Source organism: Tigriopus californicus, chromosome 1 (genome assembly GCF_007210705.1).
Source record: "Tigriopus californicus strain San Diego chromosome 1, Tcal_SD_v2.1, whole genome shotgun sequence".
In the NCBI taxonomy this organism is placed as follows: Eukaryota; Metazoa; Arthropoda; class Copepoda; order Harpacticoida; family Harpacticidae; genus Tigriopus; species Tigriopus californicus.
The window spans coordinates 4,177,387-4,191,451 of NC_081440.1; the positions used below are offsets into that span (position 1 = coordinate 4,177,387).

The 14,065-nt window shown below is 39.9% G+C and overlaps 1 protein-coding gene across 1 annotated transcript in view; it reads left to right on the top strand.

Annotated features, from left to right (window-relative positions):
- Positions 1-14,065, top strand: part of LOC131880856 (dynein intermediate chain 3, ciliary-like) — a 50,544-nt gene that overhangs the window by 3,901 nt on the left and 32,578 nt on the right. Inside the window, exons 2-5 of the mRNA XM_059227575.1 lie at positions 5,161-5,365; positions 7,682-7,843; positions 8,263-8,527; positions 13,834-13,943. Of these exons, the coding sequence (XP_059083558.1) occupies positions 5,161-5,365; positions 7,682-7,843; positions 8,263-8,527; positions 13,834-13,943 (742 nt within the window). The remainder of the gene's footprint in view (positions 1-5,160; positions 5,366-7,681; positions 7,844-8,262; positions 8,528-13,833; positions 13,944-14,065) is intronic.

A 14,065-nucleotide genomic window follows, 5' to 3' on the forward strand; every position in this document is an offset into this window, starting at 1 on the left:
TGTTACCATTGAAAAGAATGCGTGTAGCTTCAATGTATCGCATTTCAAAACGGATGGTCGGGATTTGTTACGAATAGTTGCTGTCATCAGAGAATGTATTGAATGCACCGATTGATATTGCCTTGCCTACATTCAATGTTGCCCTAGTTGAAGGAGAACAATTTACCTCAATTTCCATTCAATAGGGGATATGAAGTGATTCAAGACACCACAAAAACAAGCACCTGACGTGATTCAATAGAGCAATAATGTACACAAGGTGCACAAGGTACACAAGGATACTTAGCCGTGATAGCAATACGGTGTCAAAACTATTTCAAAACTGACATTTCTTCGAATTTGGTAACACAAGTCTTCCAATTATTGAAAAATTTGTCAGCTCACGATGCGTGTTGGTCGTAACGGTTGTCTTAGAATTCTTCGACAAGATACGACAACAAAATCCAAAATCAGGGCGCTAAATTCAAATTTCACCAGCCTTTTCTTCACTCCACCGAACACATTTGGAAAATCACTTGCCGTTGCCAATCATGCTACAATTAAGCTGTGTGTTCATTCCAGATATGTACACAACATTTACTGAAGCATAGAGTACATCATTAAGTCATTAACATTAAGTAATCTATGATTAAAGTTATCTGAAGGTTCCGAGTACTCCGCCTCCAGCAAACCAAATCTCTAATTCTAAAGCCTCATGTGGAGCAATGTTGAACAGGCTTAGATTCAGAAATGATGAAAGGAGTATCTGCTTCGTTTTTAATTTGGTCCACGCGAACTTAGAACGGGCTGATATAAAGTAGTTTTCATTCGTAGCTTTTAGGTCCAAAACTGTCAGGGTATTTTCATTCACGATGTGGAAGACTCCAAGATTCATGAGCAATATGGTGGTAATGAATATCGCACCATTTCTACTGAGTTAGATTTCTAATTTTTGGAGTAGTCACATAGATCAATTAGGCATAACGTACTAAATGTGAATCGTAGTCAAACTCAATAAAATGACTAAAAGTTAATTAAGCCCCATAATCATCCTTTTTTGAACTCATTCTCTCAATAATAATAGTATTCATGTTAAGACTACAGTGAATAATGCGGTGCTCATTCTTGAAAGTAGTACTGACGCCTCCGGATGTTCGTCGTCATTCAATATTATTGGTGAATCCTATAAAACCTTTGGGAGTAATTGTGTAAGATAATGGCACATTTGATAACCACATTCAACCCAAAGCGATATAGGCCTTGCCTCCAAACGTGTGGGTGGATTTTCTAAATATTTGAATCAAGATACCCATCTATCATAGCTATATAGTCCAGCCACATTTAGAACAAAACTCTGTTAATTGAGCCCCAATAGTTGTTAGTCTTAAAATAGATCAAAAGTGTAAAATAAAGGTTTTCAAAATTTGCAGTCGGCCTGAACCACCTATACAGTAGAATTGGGAGAAGCTATAAAAACCTGACTTGTACCGGATTCAGCGAAGAAACTAACGATGTCTAATTCAATGGTCTTTGCCCGAACCCAAGCATCAGGAACACTATCAGCGAAAGGCGAGAGATGAGTAGCGACATTCGTCATAAAACCAATGCAGATGAGAGTAGCTTGTAAAAAAATCTCAAGATGACATCGGTTTTAAACTCCTTGCATTCTCATCCTCTCCCCTTTCAGGCTATTTTATGCATCGGATGAGCCATTGCTAAGTTTTAAACGTAACCTTGACCGTTTCTTTCAAACCGTACCAGACAAAACCTTGCATTTAGAAAAATTGGCACCTAACACGAATGTTGTATCGAAAATGACAAGAAAATGTGATATGGCAATTATTCCTTGTCTATATGCAGATCCGCTAGCTAAAGCTAGAAAAAAATTGATATCTACAAATAAAAGTGATCTAATCTTAAGAAATATGAACACGGGCAGGTTGTGGACTACAAATCAAACACATTGCGCCTAAAGAGCTTTACGTGAATGAATGCAACACGTCGTGGTTAAAAACATCAAGAACACGTTGATGCCAAATTCAGCGAGCCAAAGGTCGAACTTCAGATGCATCTCTTTTACATTTAGATCATTCAGCAAGACCGAGGGGTTTAACTTTTCCCTTTTCAAAAGCTAGTATGGCCTGACTTATTAATGAAACTTTTTTTCATTTTCTTTAAATGTCCAAGCTTTCTCATGACTTCGATTTTATATGATTTGCTAAAATAAGGGATTCAAGAACTAATATAGAAAACAAAGACTGTCAGATTGCAATCAATGGGACTTTTAAGAAATTAAGGCATCAAATTGAATATAAATCTACGTCTTCGTCTGCAACTTTATTATCCTCATGAGTCATGACCCTGGAAAGTAAAGTTATGAAGCCTTGAAGAGGAACCGGCCCCTGGAATTGGTCACAGACTCTATTGACCCATAGTTTGCCCCGAAATTCATGGTGGTGTCCAAGTCAGTGTATCCTCATGAACCCAAAGGCTGTCTGCAAAGCATGCAATTCAGTCACAAAAAGAGGTGGCAAGAGTCAGTTGCAAATGGGGCCCTAATAATGTGACTTAAAGGGGCAGGGGATCTGAAATGTTTCCTTTCAATTACAATATACTTTTTTTGTCCACTTTTCCTTTTCTTGGGACTGGTTTTGGGCGGGAGGAGGTACATCATGGACTCTCAAATGTTATTTGCATTCATTGCCTTGTGAATTGCCACGTTTCTTTTGTCCAGCAATGGAATAAAGCACGTCATTATTTTCTGAGGCACATGAGCGAGCATAAACTGGAATTTAAAGGGTCAAATCGACTTCACCTTATGTCTTATAGAAGATCTAACAACGACAGACGTGAATCTTGAGTATTTTGGGCAAATGTGAGAGACAGGAATGGCAAAATTTGCCTTTGAAAGAATATCTGACACTAACTGACACAATTTCTTGCCAGGTGGTCGAAAATGGCTTTTAATGCATTCTCGCTCGAGGTAGCTTCTTAATTGCAAAAAAATCAACTTTGAAGGAACTTCTGCCATTTTCTGCAATGTGGTCGAAAAAGACTTTCAGTGGTTTCTCATCCCTGGTGTCAGATAGTGCAAATATTAAATGCTGTGATCAGACATACCACTTAGGGTTGAGAAATGTTAAGGAAGTCTCTAAAAGGAAAGGTTGCTCAACAAAATACCAACTCAATCAATCACCCACCAGAGGCGGGTGTCCATACCCATAATCCGAATTCGTTTGTTTTGTTTTTTTTTCGACACCAAGAAGTTGCCAAAAAAAAAACGAGACTCGCTCCGCCAGATTTTGGCCAAAAAATCCGCCTTCGAAGGCTAACAAACTCATTTTTAATAACAATTGACTCTAGAACGTACTTCTTATGACATTATTTTCGTTCTTCTTGGTCAAGTAGTTAATTCATGAATGAGCAGTATTATCTTACACGTTCGCTTTAAAAGGGTTTTTGGTTCATGGGATCCCTTTCATCAATTGTAAACAGTTTTGTAAAAGAAGGAAATGCATTATTTTAATAACGAACTTAAAATAGTGCAGCTAATTCTAGTGTTTCGTATTCCAAACCAAACAATAAGTAAATATCTCCAAACCATTGATCATGTAAAACTTCAAAACCACTAATGTTCAAAAACTAGCGTTGATGTCATACCAAAACAAAAACACTTGTCAGAAAAGTGTACAGCCTTTTTGTTTCGAATCCACATAGAGATTGCTGCAATCACGTTTCATCTGTACAAATATTCATTGCTCTGTAAACCAAAAAAAGAATAATAATCTCAAAGTCTGAAAGAACCTTTAAACCTAAATTTGGAACGAGAGAACGGTAGCTTTACTCTCATGAGCGAAGCTTTTCCTTATCTCACTACAAAACTCTCATCTTTTATGAAAATGCAATAAACACGATTCCCGGTTTCCCATGGGTTCGTGGTTTCTCATTCCCAGCAATAAATAATACCAAGATTGATTGGACTGAGGGTCACTGATTGACTTCGTCTCATAAAACCACAGATCAGCAACAACCAAAGTCACCTTTTAGAAGTACGATTGGGAAGCCTGAAAGCCCGAAAGGTAGTTGGAAATTTGCTTGATCGATAACCAGTTTACCCCGCCAACCTCAAGGAGAAAGTGTATAAAAGCTTTTCCTGCCCTGAGTGACATCTTGCCCGTTCGAGATTCTAGCCTTGCATATCCCCGAGAAGTCCGTATCAAAGCCAGCAAAATCATGGATTCAGAGTATGAGCGATACTCTGACGAGTAAGCACTGTACATATCACGGCACATCCCTCACGTAGTTTCTCTCCGCGCTCTCTTTGAGTGATCAGATGATGAAAAGGTTTCCAGAACACAACGACTTCCATCCATTTGCGAAACCCTAGCCTGGATCAGATAACAGAAAAACACATCTCTGATTTTCCTCCTCATCAAGTGGACCCCTCAACCCTCCCGTGATATACTATGTAGAATGTGTTTTGTCCACCAGAGCATCGCCATCTAAAGTAGCATCACGACGTGAACGTACACTCACTTTTTTCCAGAGCTCTAGCTTTGACATGGTCTACCTATGTATGTGTATGCAGCATGTGGTGGTACATCGGTGTAATAGAGACATGCCAAGTGCCTTTAAAATAGCCGAGACAAAAACAGAATCAAGCAGAAACAAGCAGAAGTTGGCGCCTGAGGCAAGAGTTCAGTTGCCAGAGACGAAACCAGCATTTTGTGACGGCCAAACTAACCAAGCATGAAGTCAGGCCTGGCCTAAATTGCGACTAAAATATCGGCGGCAGTGCATTCCCACAAGAAACCCTAGTCAGGCAAATGTAATTGGTCGGGTAGAATACGCAAGATTCTGTCTCTGACTTGCGGCATTGCAAAATCTAGGGCAGGAAACCGCAGAGGCTTCAAACTTGCACGATTCGTACTTTTTAGGAGTCCTCTGCATCAGCAATTCCTCTAATTGGCTGACAGCGGGGTTGTCGAGTCGATTCGCAACCATGAAAATGTGAATAATGACTTGCGCCTTGATAACCCTTTTATACACGGAGACACACAATTCGCGTTACATTTCTCACTTTGTTCTAGATTAATGACTGTAACGCTTGGAACCACCATTTGGTCATGATTGATAGCTATGCAGCGACGATCCCCTAAAATCCCACTTGTGAATTTCTAGTGACGACATATCCGAGAAAGAAGTGGAGATCAAATTGGAGATCTCGAAGAAGGCTGGCCTCCTTAACAAGCCCGTCAATTTCACGGATGTTCCAGCCAGGATTGATCAAGCGATCCTGCCCAATCCCGGGATCTGGGATAATTACATCGACAAAAATCCCGTTCACAGAAGTGTGCAAGTCTCCTCGGAGATGTCAGAGCATGAGGTAATACACAAAGCAAGATATACATTAGATCAAGCATATCGTACCAGAGTTAACCAAGCAGCACAAATGAGAGAAGCAACCAGTTTTGGGTCGAAGCACAGGAACAGGATTTTAAGAGAACCATTGGTTGGAGGGCCAGAACATTTGTTCTACCATCGGCTTTGCCACTCACCACCAGATCCCTGTCATGATGAGTAAGAAATCCCAGAAAATAATCTCACCACTTCATTACCCAAATACCGCCAATGGTCCTATTGATAGATGATGGATCTACTTTGTTCTACACAAAATAAACTTTTAGTTATGTTTTTGTGCCATAATCTGGAAATCAAATTTATACAAGACAGAAAGCGGGATGTCTCAACAAAAAAAAGGTAATGGGGTCCTGCCAACATAACCATAACGGATGAATATTGAGAATTGATCAGTTGAAACGAATTCAAATATGACCTTCCTTCAACTTCAATTCCCTCATACTGAAATATTCGTCTTTTTTCACATACCCCTCATCAGCCAGGCAAGTTCAGCTGCAGTGTTTTGACTGGTTTTAAGGCTGATCTGCTGAATAAACAAGTGTTCAAGTTCCACAGTTCATTCCATTCCTTAGTCTGGCCAGGGACTCTAAAGAGAGGAAACGTCACGGCTTTCCTTTGTCTGCCAACCAAGGCCATTGCGTTGAATTAAGACAGTAACTCTATTATAAATAAAACAAGATTGCCCATGCTACATAGTATATATATATATTTTTTTTTTGCGGACTTCCTTACCGCTACCGGGATTGGAATCCCAGCAGTTCAAGACGAGAAAATTATTTATTTTACTTGACTTCTATTTAAGGAGCCCGAGAAAGAAGAGAGTTGGACTTAATTGTTTTAACTAGCCTGGATTCTCGAGGGCTTGAAGGTGCTCTCAAAACGCACATTAAGCACATTAAGCACATCAAGTGTAGTTTTTTTTAGTAAATAATGATCTCTTTGATATACAACTCTGTTCAAATACCAAACGTTCCTTAATTAGCTTTAAAAGTCAAAAGAATTAATAAACATGGAACATGAACATCAAGTACACCAAAAACAAGCAAATTGTCTTTAAAATCAATAAAGAATTCCTCTAGTGTCCTTGGTCTGGCCTATAGGGTGCGAAAGTAATGGACCACTTCTGGAATTGAAGCGTATTGACTTGTTGAAATGCGCAATTATGCATTAAATGAAAAGGTTGTTGTGGCACACAGATCAGAGGTCGTCATAGCTCACCAGCAATTGTTGCTTTGAAATTAGACATTTTCAGAATGAGCTCTCTTGAGAGAAGATTACGCATTTAAAACATATGTCAATCTTTCTCAATTTTGGGGGGGACCTCTTAAATAGCAAATTACAAGTTCTTTAAAATCTGGTTCATTCGATGTCAAAGCAGACTGAAAAATGTTCAGGACTGAAATGCGAAAAGATTTAACCTCTTTTTTAATCATCATGACAGCAAATCTAGATTATGTCAACAACGAACTTCATGTGGTCTATTTCTTTTGATGCGCCCTAAATGCTCTACCAAATTTTTAAGCACAAGTGACACCCTAGGTCTCTAAAGCTGTTTGTTTCCGGCTTGAAAAAAAAACCACGGTGAACATAATTCAGCTTTAAACGAGTCCTCATGAAACATTTTACAAAACATTAGTATCATTTTGGGACACCGAAAATGAGTGGGATAGTGATTTGATGAACCCCTAGAATAGCGACAGACTATTTCGAAGTAGGTTAAACAAGCTTTCAATGGTCAGTTTTAGAAACAGGTTTAGGTCAATCCGCCACCACCACCATTGCCGTTCTATCTGAATAGGAATGTCCAACGTTTATTAGTGTCACTTGCATTCCAGTGATTAGCCCAAGATGCATCGAACCAATCTTCAAAGATCTCTTTAAACTTGGTTCCATCCACCTGAAACACACAACGCTATTTTCCCCTGACGCTTGAATTCTGAAATTCCCTCTCATCTACTGTTCTAGCATGAGGAGAAATTTTCATCCAGGCTCAATAAATCAACCATTTCATCATTCAAGAACAGCAGCCACTTTGGCTCTTTGGGGGTTGTCTCGCCACACAATCCTTGACTTGTGGTATAAAAACGAGTCGTCTGAAGTCAAATACTACTCTACTAAGCAGAACCAGACAACCCAATGGCCAGACTCGATCCTGACCCGCCAAGTCGATAACCCCGTTTCTCCTTTGTTGATCTCCTCTCCATGGGCTCTGGTCTTGGCCAGTTCAATGATCTCTAGGCAGTTTTTTGACTTGAAGGGCCCCTCCTGGTTCTGTTTTCAGATCAACACGGAAAGAGCCGAGTATTTGAGTCAAGGAATGAATCACGCAGAAGGTGGATGGCCCAAAGACATCAATCCCAGCGAGAACGATCAAACCATGAGATTCCGAAAGAAGGTGGAGAAAGATGACGCTTACGTTACATCGGTTTTGGGCCTTTGTACGGTGAGTTGGGCCATTCATTACTTGACACTTGACACTTCTTCGAAGAAAAGACACCTGCACTCGAGCACTTGACCGGTCGTTGAATAGATTTATTGAGGAAAACACCTAAAAAATTGACAACATATGCGAAGCCTCACGTTCGTTCGTTCATTCGTTCGGTCATTCATTCATTGGAGAAGAATTGTTCATGTACTGTACATATATCATAAGCCCTGAAGATAAGTGTACTGACATGGATTGAACTTGAAACAAAATTCCAGTCTCGAGCTTGGCAAGTCCATATGTGGCTGGTAAACAATTAGACACATGTTTCAACACAAATGGTTTAAACTCTCCAATTTCCATCAAACATGCATCCCCAGAATTGCGGGGTCTACACTTCCTTTTGTTGGTTTTCAAGCCCCGCTTTCGTTTTCTAGTCCATGGAGCAATGCATCAAACAGAACAATGCACTGGAGATCTACGAGGACTACTTCGAGATCATCGACGAAGCCACTCAATGTCAGGTGCCCGAAGCCAAAACTGTCCATGTTTTCCGGGATCCAACTCCATCGTATCTTCGGCCAGTGTCCGACATTTCTTGGTGTCCGGATGGAGGCTCGCGATTGGCCATTGCCTATTGCAATTTGGAGTTCCAGGCCGCTCATCCCGATACTTTGCGAGAATCTTACATCTTCCACATAGGTAGTACCTAAGTAGATGAGACTGATGAGAATCATTGGCAGCGGGATGAAGAAGAAACCGTCTTAAAATTAGAGACATCAGGTTTCAGGAGAATGATGATGGAAGTGCTAGAGATGTGGAATTGGTGCCAGTGTACTGGTGAGAACAGGAGGAATTGGGTTTTGGTTTGATGAGTACCTTAACTTGGGCGGGTTTGAATGCCTTCATTTGAAAGGTCAATGACTGCTAGTTTCAAGTTAGAACTAGCACTCCATTAAGCGAAGGAACGAGATTCGAATAAAAGAGAAAAGAAACCTGATCAAATGATCGCCTGACTTTGGGTGTTGTTGGTTGGGTTACAAACACTGTCTGGAGGCTACTCAGAAATGAGTTGGAAGCATCGAATAATTTTGTGATTGATGTTGAACAATGTTTAGAGAACTATCGTAAATTTAATGGCAGCTTTTTTCCAATTCCAGCCCACTATATCAAGTGGTGTTTCCGTAACAAGCAGGAGGTAGATCGACTATAAGGTCTAGAAATTTAAAGGTGCTTCTCAATTCTAATTTCTATGGGTTGGATTGGATTTAGAGGGGTCATAAAGGCACAGAAGTATCTTTTATCATATCAAAGGGACTGATGGATCCAAAAGATATTTCGGGGAAAGTCAAGCCTGGCCTACCAAAGCCATAGCCAAAAGGCAGCATTCACCATGCCTGTAGATGACTGATACTTGCTTGCTACATATTTTGATACTCTTCTAATAGGTTTCAGGACAATTCGACCAAATGGACAACCCCACCCAAGACAACTCGATCCATTGGACAAATTTAACCCATTGGATAGCTCAACTCAGGGGACAACTTGACCCATTAAAAAAAAACAAATTTTTGTGCTTGTTTTTTTGTATCGGGTCAAGTCATTGGCGAAGTTGATATGACCATCATTGGGTCAAGTTGTCCGCAAAGTCGAATTGTCCATTGGGCCGAGCTGTCCGGTCACCGCTCCCATTAGAAAAGAGGGCCTATTTTAAATTTTCAAAAATATAATCTCTTAGTCTTTAAAAAGGCTTTTAACTTATGCCCTCGAGTAGAGGTGGTCGCAACGCGCACCTTTTCCTCTAAAGCATACTGCCCAATACCAACGGACCGCTCTGAGGTCGATGGAAATTGGTCCCTTATCGAGTCAATGGATTGCTCTATGACAAATAACGCCCATCTCGAGCGCAATTTCGTCAAGGCTGAGAATAAAAATTATGATTTGGACAATCAAGTAATGAATACTTTTGAAGCCTTGAAGTATCCCGAAAATATTGCCACGTAAAATGGACAAGAGATAACAAGAGGTACAATATCCCCAACTCTTCTCAGGCGAAAAGAAATAAACATTCCGCGATGGGCCGGTAATTTGTGTACCTACAAGAGCGCTGAAGAATGTTTTTGAAGTTTGATACAGCTTTCCCGAGATATCATCCTGGATTTGAGGGAGACGACTCAGTAGGAGGAGAAGGGCTTTGCCCCAGTTCTCTGAAAATGCCAAGTTCAAACCCGTGATGGCAGCAAGGGGTAAGCCATGGCACGAACTTCTAGAAATATGGACTGTGAACGAGCTTCCCGCCAAATTGGCTTGCTCCTGGTCATACCAACTATAAGCCACTTTTGGAATTAAATCAATAAAATAATGAACGAGATCTCTTCAATTAAAGGCAAGTCATTATTTCATAATTTACTTGAAAAGGGGTTAGTTTCAAAGTTATATTGTCAAAACCTTATGTGGCTGACCAAGGGCAAGCCGAAAATTCGAATTTTATGTAGCGTTTGCAACATTACTTTGGGCATGTCTCCTGAGTTCCCCAAGCATAGGTTTGGGCTCAAATTTGGCCAAGTTCATCTATTCAGCCAGATCTTGTGGTCGTTTGAAGTGCCTATTTGGAATAAGATGAACGGTTTAGGAGATACGAAATTTTGGCTTCCGTTCGCAGTTCTAACGTTTAGATTCCATCAAGATAGTTTAATGATTGAGCGACCAAAGTCAAGTAAGGGATTTGTCAAGCTATCGCTGAGATTTTTCCCCTGAAAGGAAAAGAAATCCCACTACATGTGTATTGCATCTTCATCAGTCATCACCAGTGTCAGCAATTATTGGCTTTAACAGTTTGCATCTCATTTACGTAGATATTTGTGATGTCAGTCACCCTTTCCCGACTACTTTCTAGACTTGATGTTGCAAGTTGATGATGTCAATCCTCCTCTAAGCTTAAATATTGTTGCTTTCATCAGGCTCAAGGTGCCTTAGGGAGGGATTGACACATAGCTGTTTCTTCCCGTTTGTTTTATATTTCTGGTTGGTGAGAAGCCAAATTACAATCATAGTGCGGTTTCTTCCCCATTAAGGTAAAGGCCATTCTTCAACTCTCTTAATTTTCATCTCGATACGAAATATATCTTGGCCTCTACCATAATAAAGTGGACTATTGATTGGACGATTTGGTCACCAAAATGCACGCTCATACTTGCTTTCCTTTTGTCTTTGAATGTCTCTTCCGCTTTTTTCAAGTGATATACACGTTTACAAATGTCTTTGAATAAGAGCAGGGATTCGTAGGATACAATGTCGAAGGCCCTTTAAAGGAAACAATCCTTACAAAAGAGGTGTTCAAGATATGCCCTAAAAATTAGGTCACCAGGTTTTCTTCAAAATCGAAGTGTTTCTTTTCTATGAAAGATTAGAAAACGTTTTGGATTGACGCATTAAACTAGAGCAAAAGGCATCACATGATCAAGTTGTGAGGCAAAAGGCTGGGCTATTATGGCGGTCATGGATTAGCCAAAGTGAATGGATAATTGATATTTTTGTGCTGTAAAGCCTTATTGAAAAAAACCGAGTTGAAATTAACTACTTAATTTTATTAACTCTTTTTGTGGCGATTTTAGTGAAAGAGCAATATTCAACGCAACAGCACTGCTCAATGTTCAAGAAGATTGCGAAAAGCCTGGTTGCTTAAACGTACAAACAATTGAATTTGCAACAAAGCAAATTTGACATATTTTCCTTGCCGCAAATATACACATGATAAGGACTTCCGAGGTGTACAGGTATTGTTGTCCACCAAATAGTCGAAGAATAGCCAAAGGGTTGTCCGAATGTTTCGGACCAAGAACTCAGGGCAATCTCTCTTCTAAAGATGAACCGAAATGACTAAAATCTGATCAAGGAAGGCGCTTTACCTTTGTTATATTGCCCTGCTATCTAACAACCAAACAGAGAGTTACAAAAAAAAATTGATTTCAGGAGCAACGATGGTGCTCTCTGGTCTTATGTCGAAATAAATATGCCGGCTTTAGCATCTCTTGACCTAACTAAGCGAAATTAAATGCCAATTCACTCAAAATCGTGCCACAATGAGCTTTTCCAACAAGCTGCATTGACTGCTAGATTGAGATATCTTTAAGCATTGATGATGTCAACTTGAAAACATTTACTACAATAAGCTTATGACGAAATACGTGCAACAATCCTAATTTAGACACAGATTTGTTTTGTTTGCCCCTAAGGGTAATATAGGAATAAACATTTTTCAACGAATTGGCCATGTTCTCAAACAACAGCCACGTGGCCTTTCTTGACAACGACAATTGTAGCCTTTAAGGTCGTGTTGCAAGCCACGTAATGAGAATTCTTTCTACAATCCTTATAATGGAGCCGTCTTCAGACTTCATTAGAGTCAAATTTGAATCAATGGATGGCTACATAACCAAAAATCAAATATACCAACAGCGTCAATCTAAGCTGTTTCGAAGCCTATGATTCAATTTGATCTTGGAAGAGCTAAAAACCATGATCCCATTAGTCATTCAATGGCCAAAGCTCTTTCTCGGGACCAATGTCCAATCTGGTTAGAGCTCGTTCTTTCACTCGCTTCTCTCAATTATCTGAACAACTCTGTAGTATATGCAACTTGTTTTCAAACCCTTTAAGTACTCGAATAGTACTTTAGAGAGTAAAGGAAGTACAACGATGGAAGCAATATCAAGAATGATTACAAATCATGTCATAGAACAAAGTACAATGAGAGATTGCTAATCATTCACGAACACTGGACTAGACAGTAAACAAATATGAATATCAAAAAGCACTACACGTGTTTCATTTGACACTAACGTGGATAACACTCCCGGTAGCCACTATTCGGTCAGTAAGAATCGACAAAATCTTCAAATCATTCGATCATTGAATAGTCTTGATGCATGGGATGATTTACATGTCAGAATGCAGCACTATGCACGTGGTTATGAAGTGTGTGTTCATTAGGTCAGCCAAGGACGACGTCACCCCTGGACAGAACTTTGGTAGGGCAGGGGTAATGTAACTTCTATCTACATGAACCAAATGCATTTTCATTGATACAAAAAGGCTCTTATCAACTCAATAAACATTCGTTGATTCCAAATTAGGCACAAAATGATGGCAAGATCTTCTTACCAACGTAATGCTAAATCAGTCATTTTGTGCCCGCGTCGCGCATTGATTTTCATGAGCATAATGCTTTTGACACAGACGATCGATTGAGCTTTCTTGCTTAACAAGAGCCCAATTTGTGTGAATGAAAATACATTTGGGTTTATCTGGATAGCATAGTTTTCATAGTTTTCCCGCGGGACTTTGTGGGTCTCAAATCAGTTGACGACTTCATCTTATATCTCTAATACTTTTGGCCAAATGATGCAAAAATTCATGTGCTGATGTTGATGACACGCTTTTACTCAGAAGCTACGTAATGACAATGCACATTGGCTGAGAGGATTTAAACACGTACAGCAGATTAAAAATAGAATAAAAATGATAGCATCCCTTCAATTTATTTCAACAGTCTTCAAAGGAATATTTCTGCTGTAAGCTCCATGAAAAGGGATGAAATGAAAATATCGTCATTTCTGCTTTGTTGTCAGTTTTGGCTCAATGCCAGGTTTCAATTATCAACGCATTTATAGGAACTGAATTATTCGTTATCTCTAACATTTAGTGACAGAAATGAATTGAAAAGAAACATCCCAAGTCTCACAGATTCGGGACAAAGCCATCATTCATCGGAGTTATAGATTACAAAATGATCGTTTTCCGACACTTGGGCACTTTTCTCAAATCCTGTCCCTGATAATGACCACAAAAGTCCAGCTCAAAGTCTAGAATGAGCGTACAAAGAGTACAAGTGAGGCAAGGTTATGCAAGAGCGGAGTAGATGATAGAAAAGCAATATATATTGCCTTGTTGTCAACGAAAGCTTTTCCAATGCTCCCACTGTTGATAGATAATTTCCACCTTTACAGAGGACCCCACTGAGCCGGAATTAACTTTGAACCTGCCCAGCTGCTTGGTAAGTGTGGAGTATAATCCCAAGGATCCCAATATCTTAGCCGGTGGATGCTATAACGGACAGGTTAGCACTATTCTGGAACAGTTCAGAAGGACGTGTGACAAGCTTTCAACAAACGACGATTTATTTTCGACCCTCAGGTGGCATGGTGGGATTCTCGGAAGAATGGAAATCCCGTAGGCATG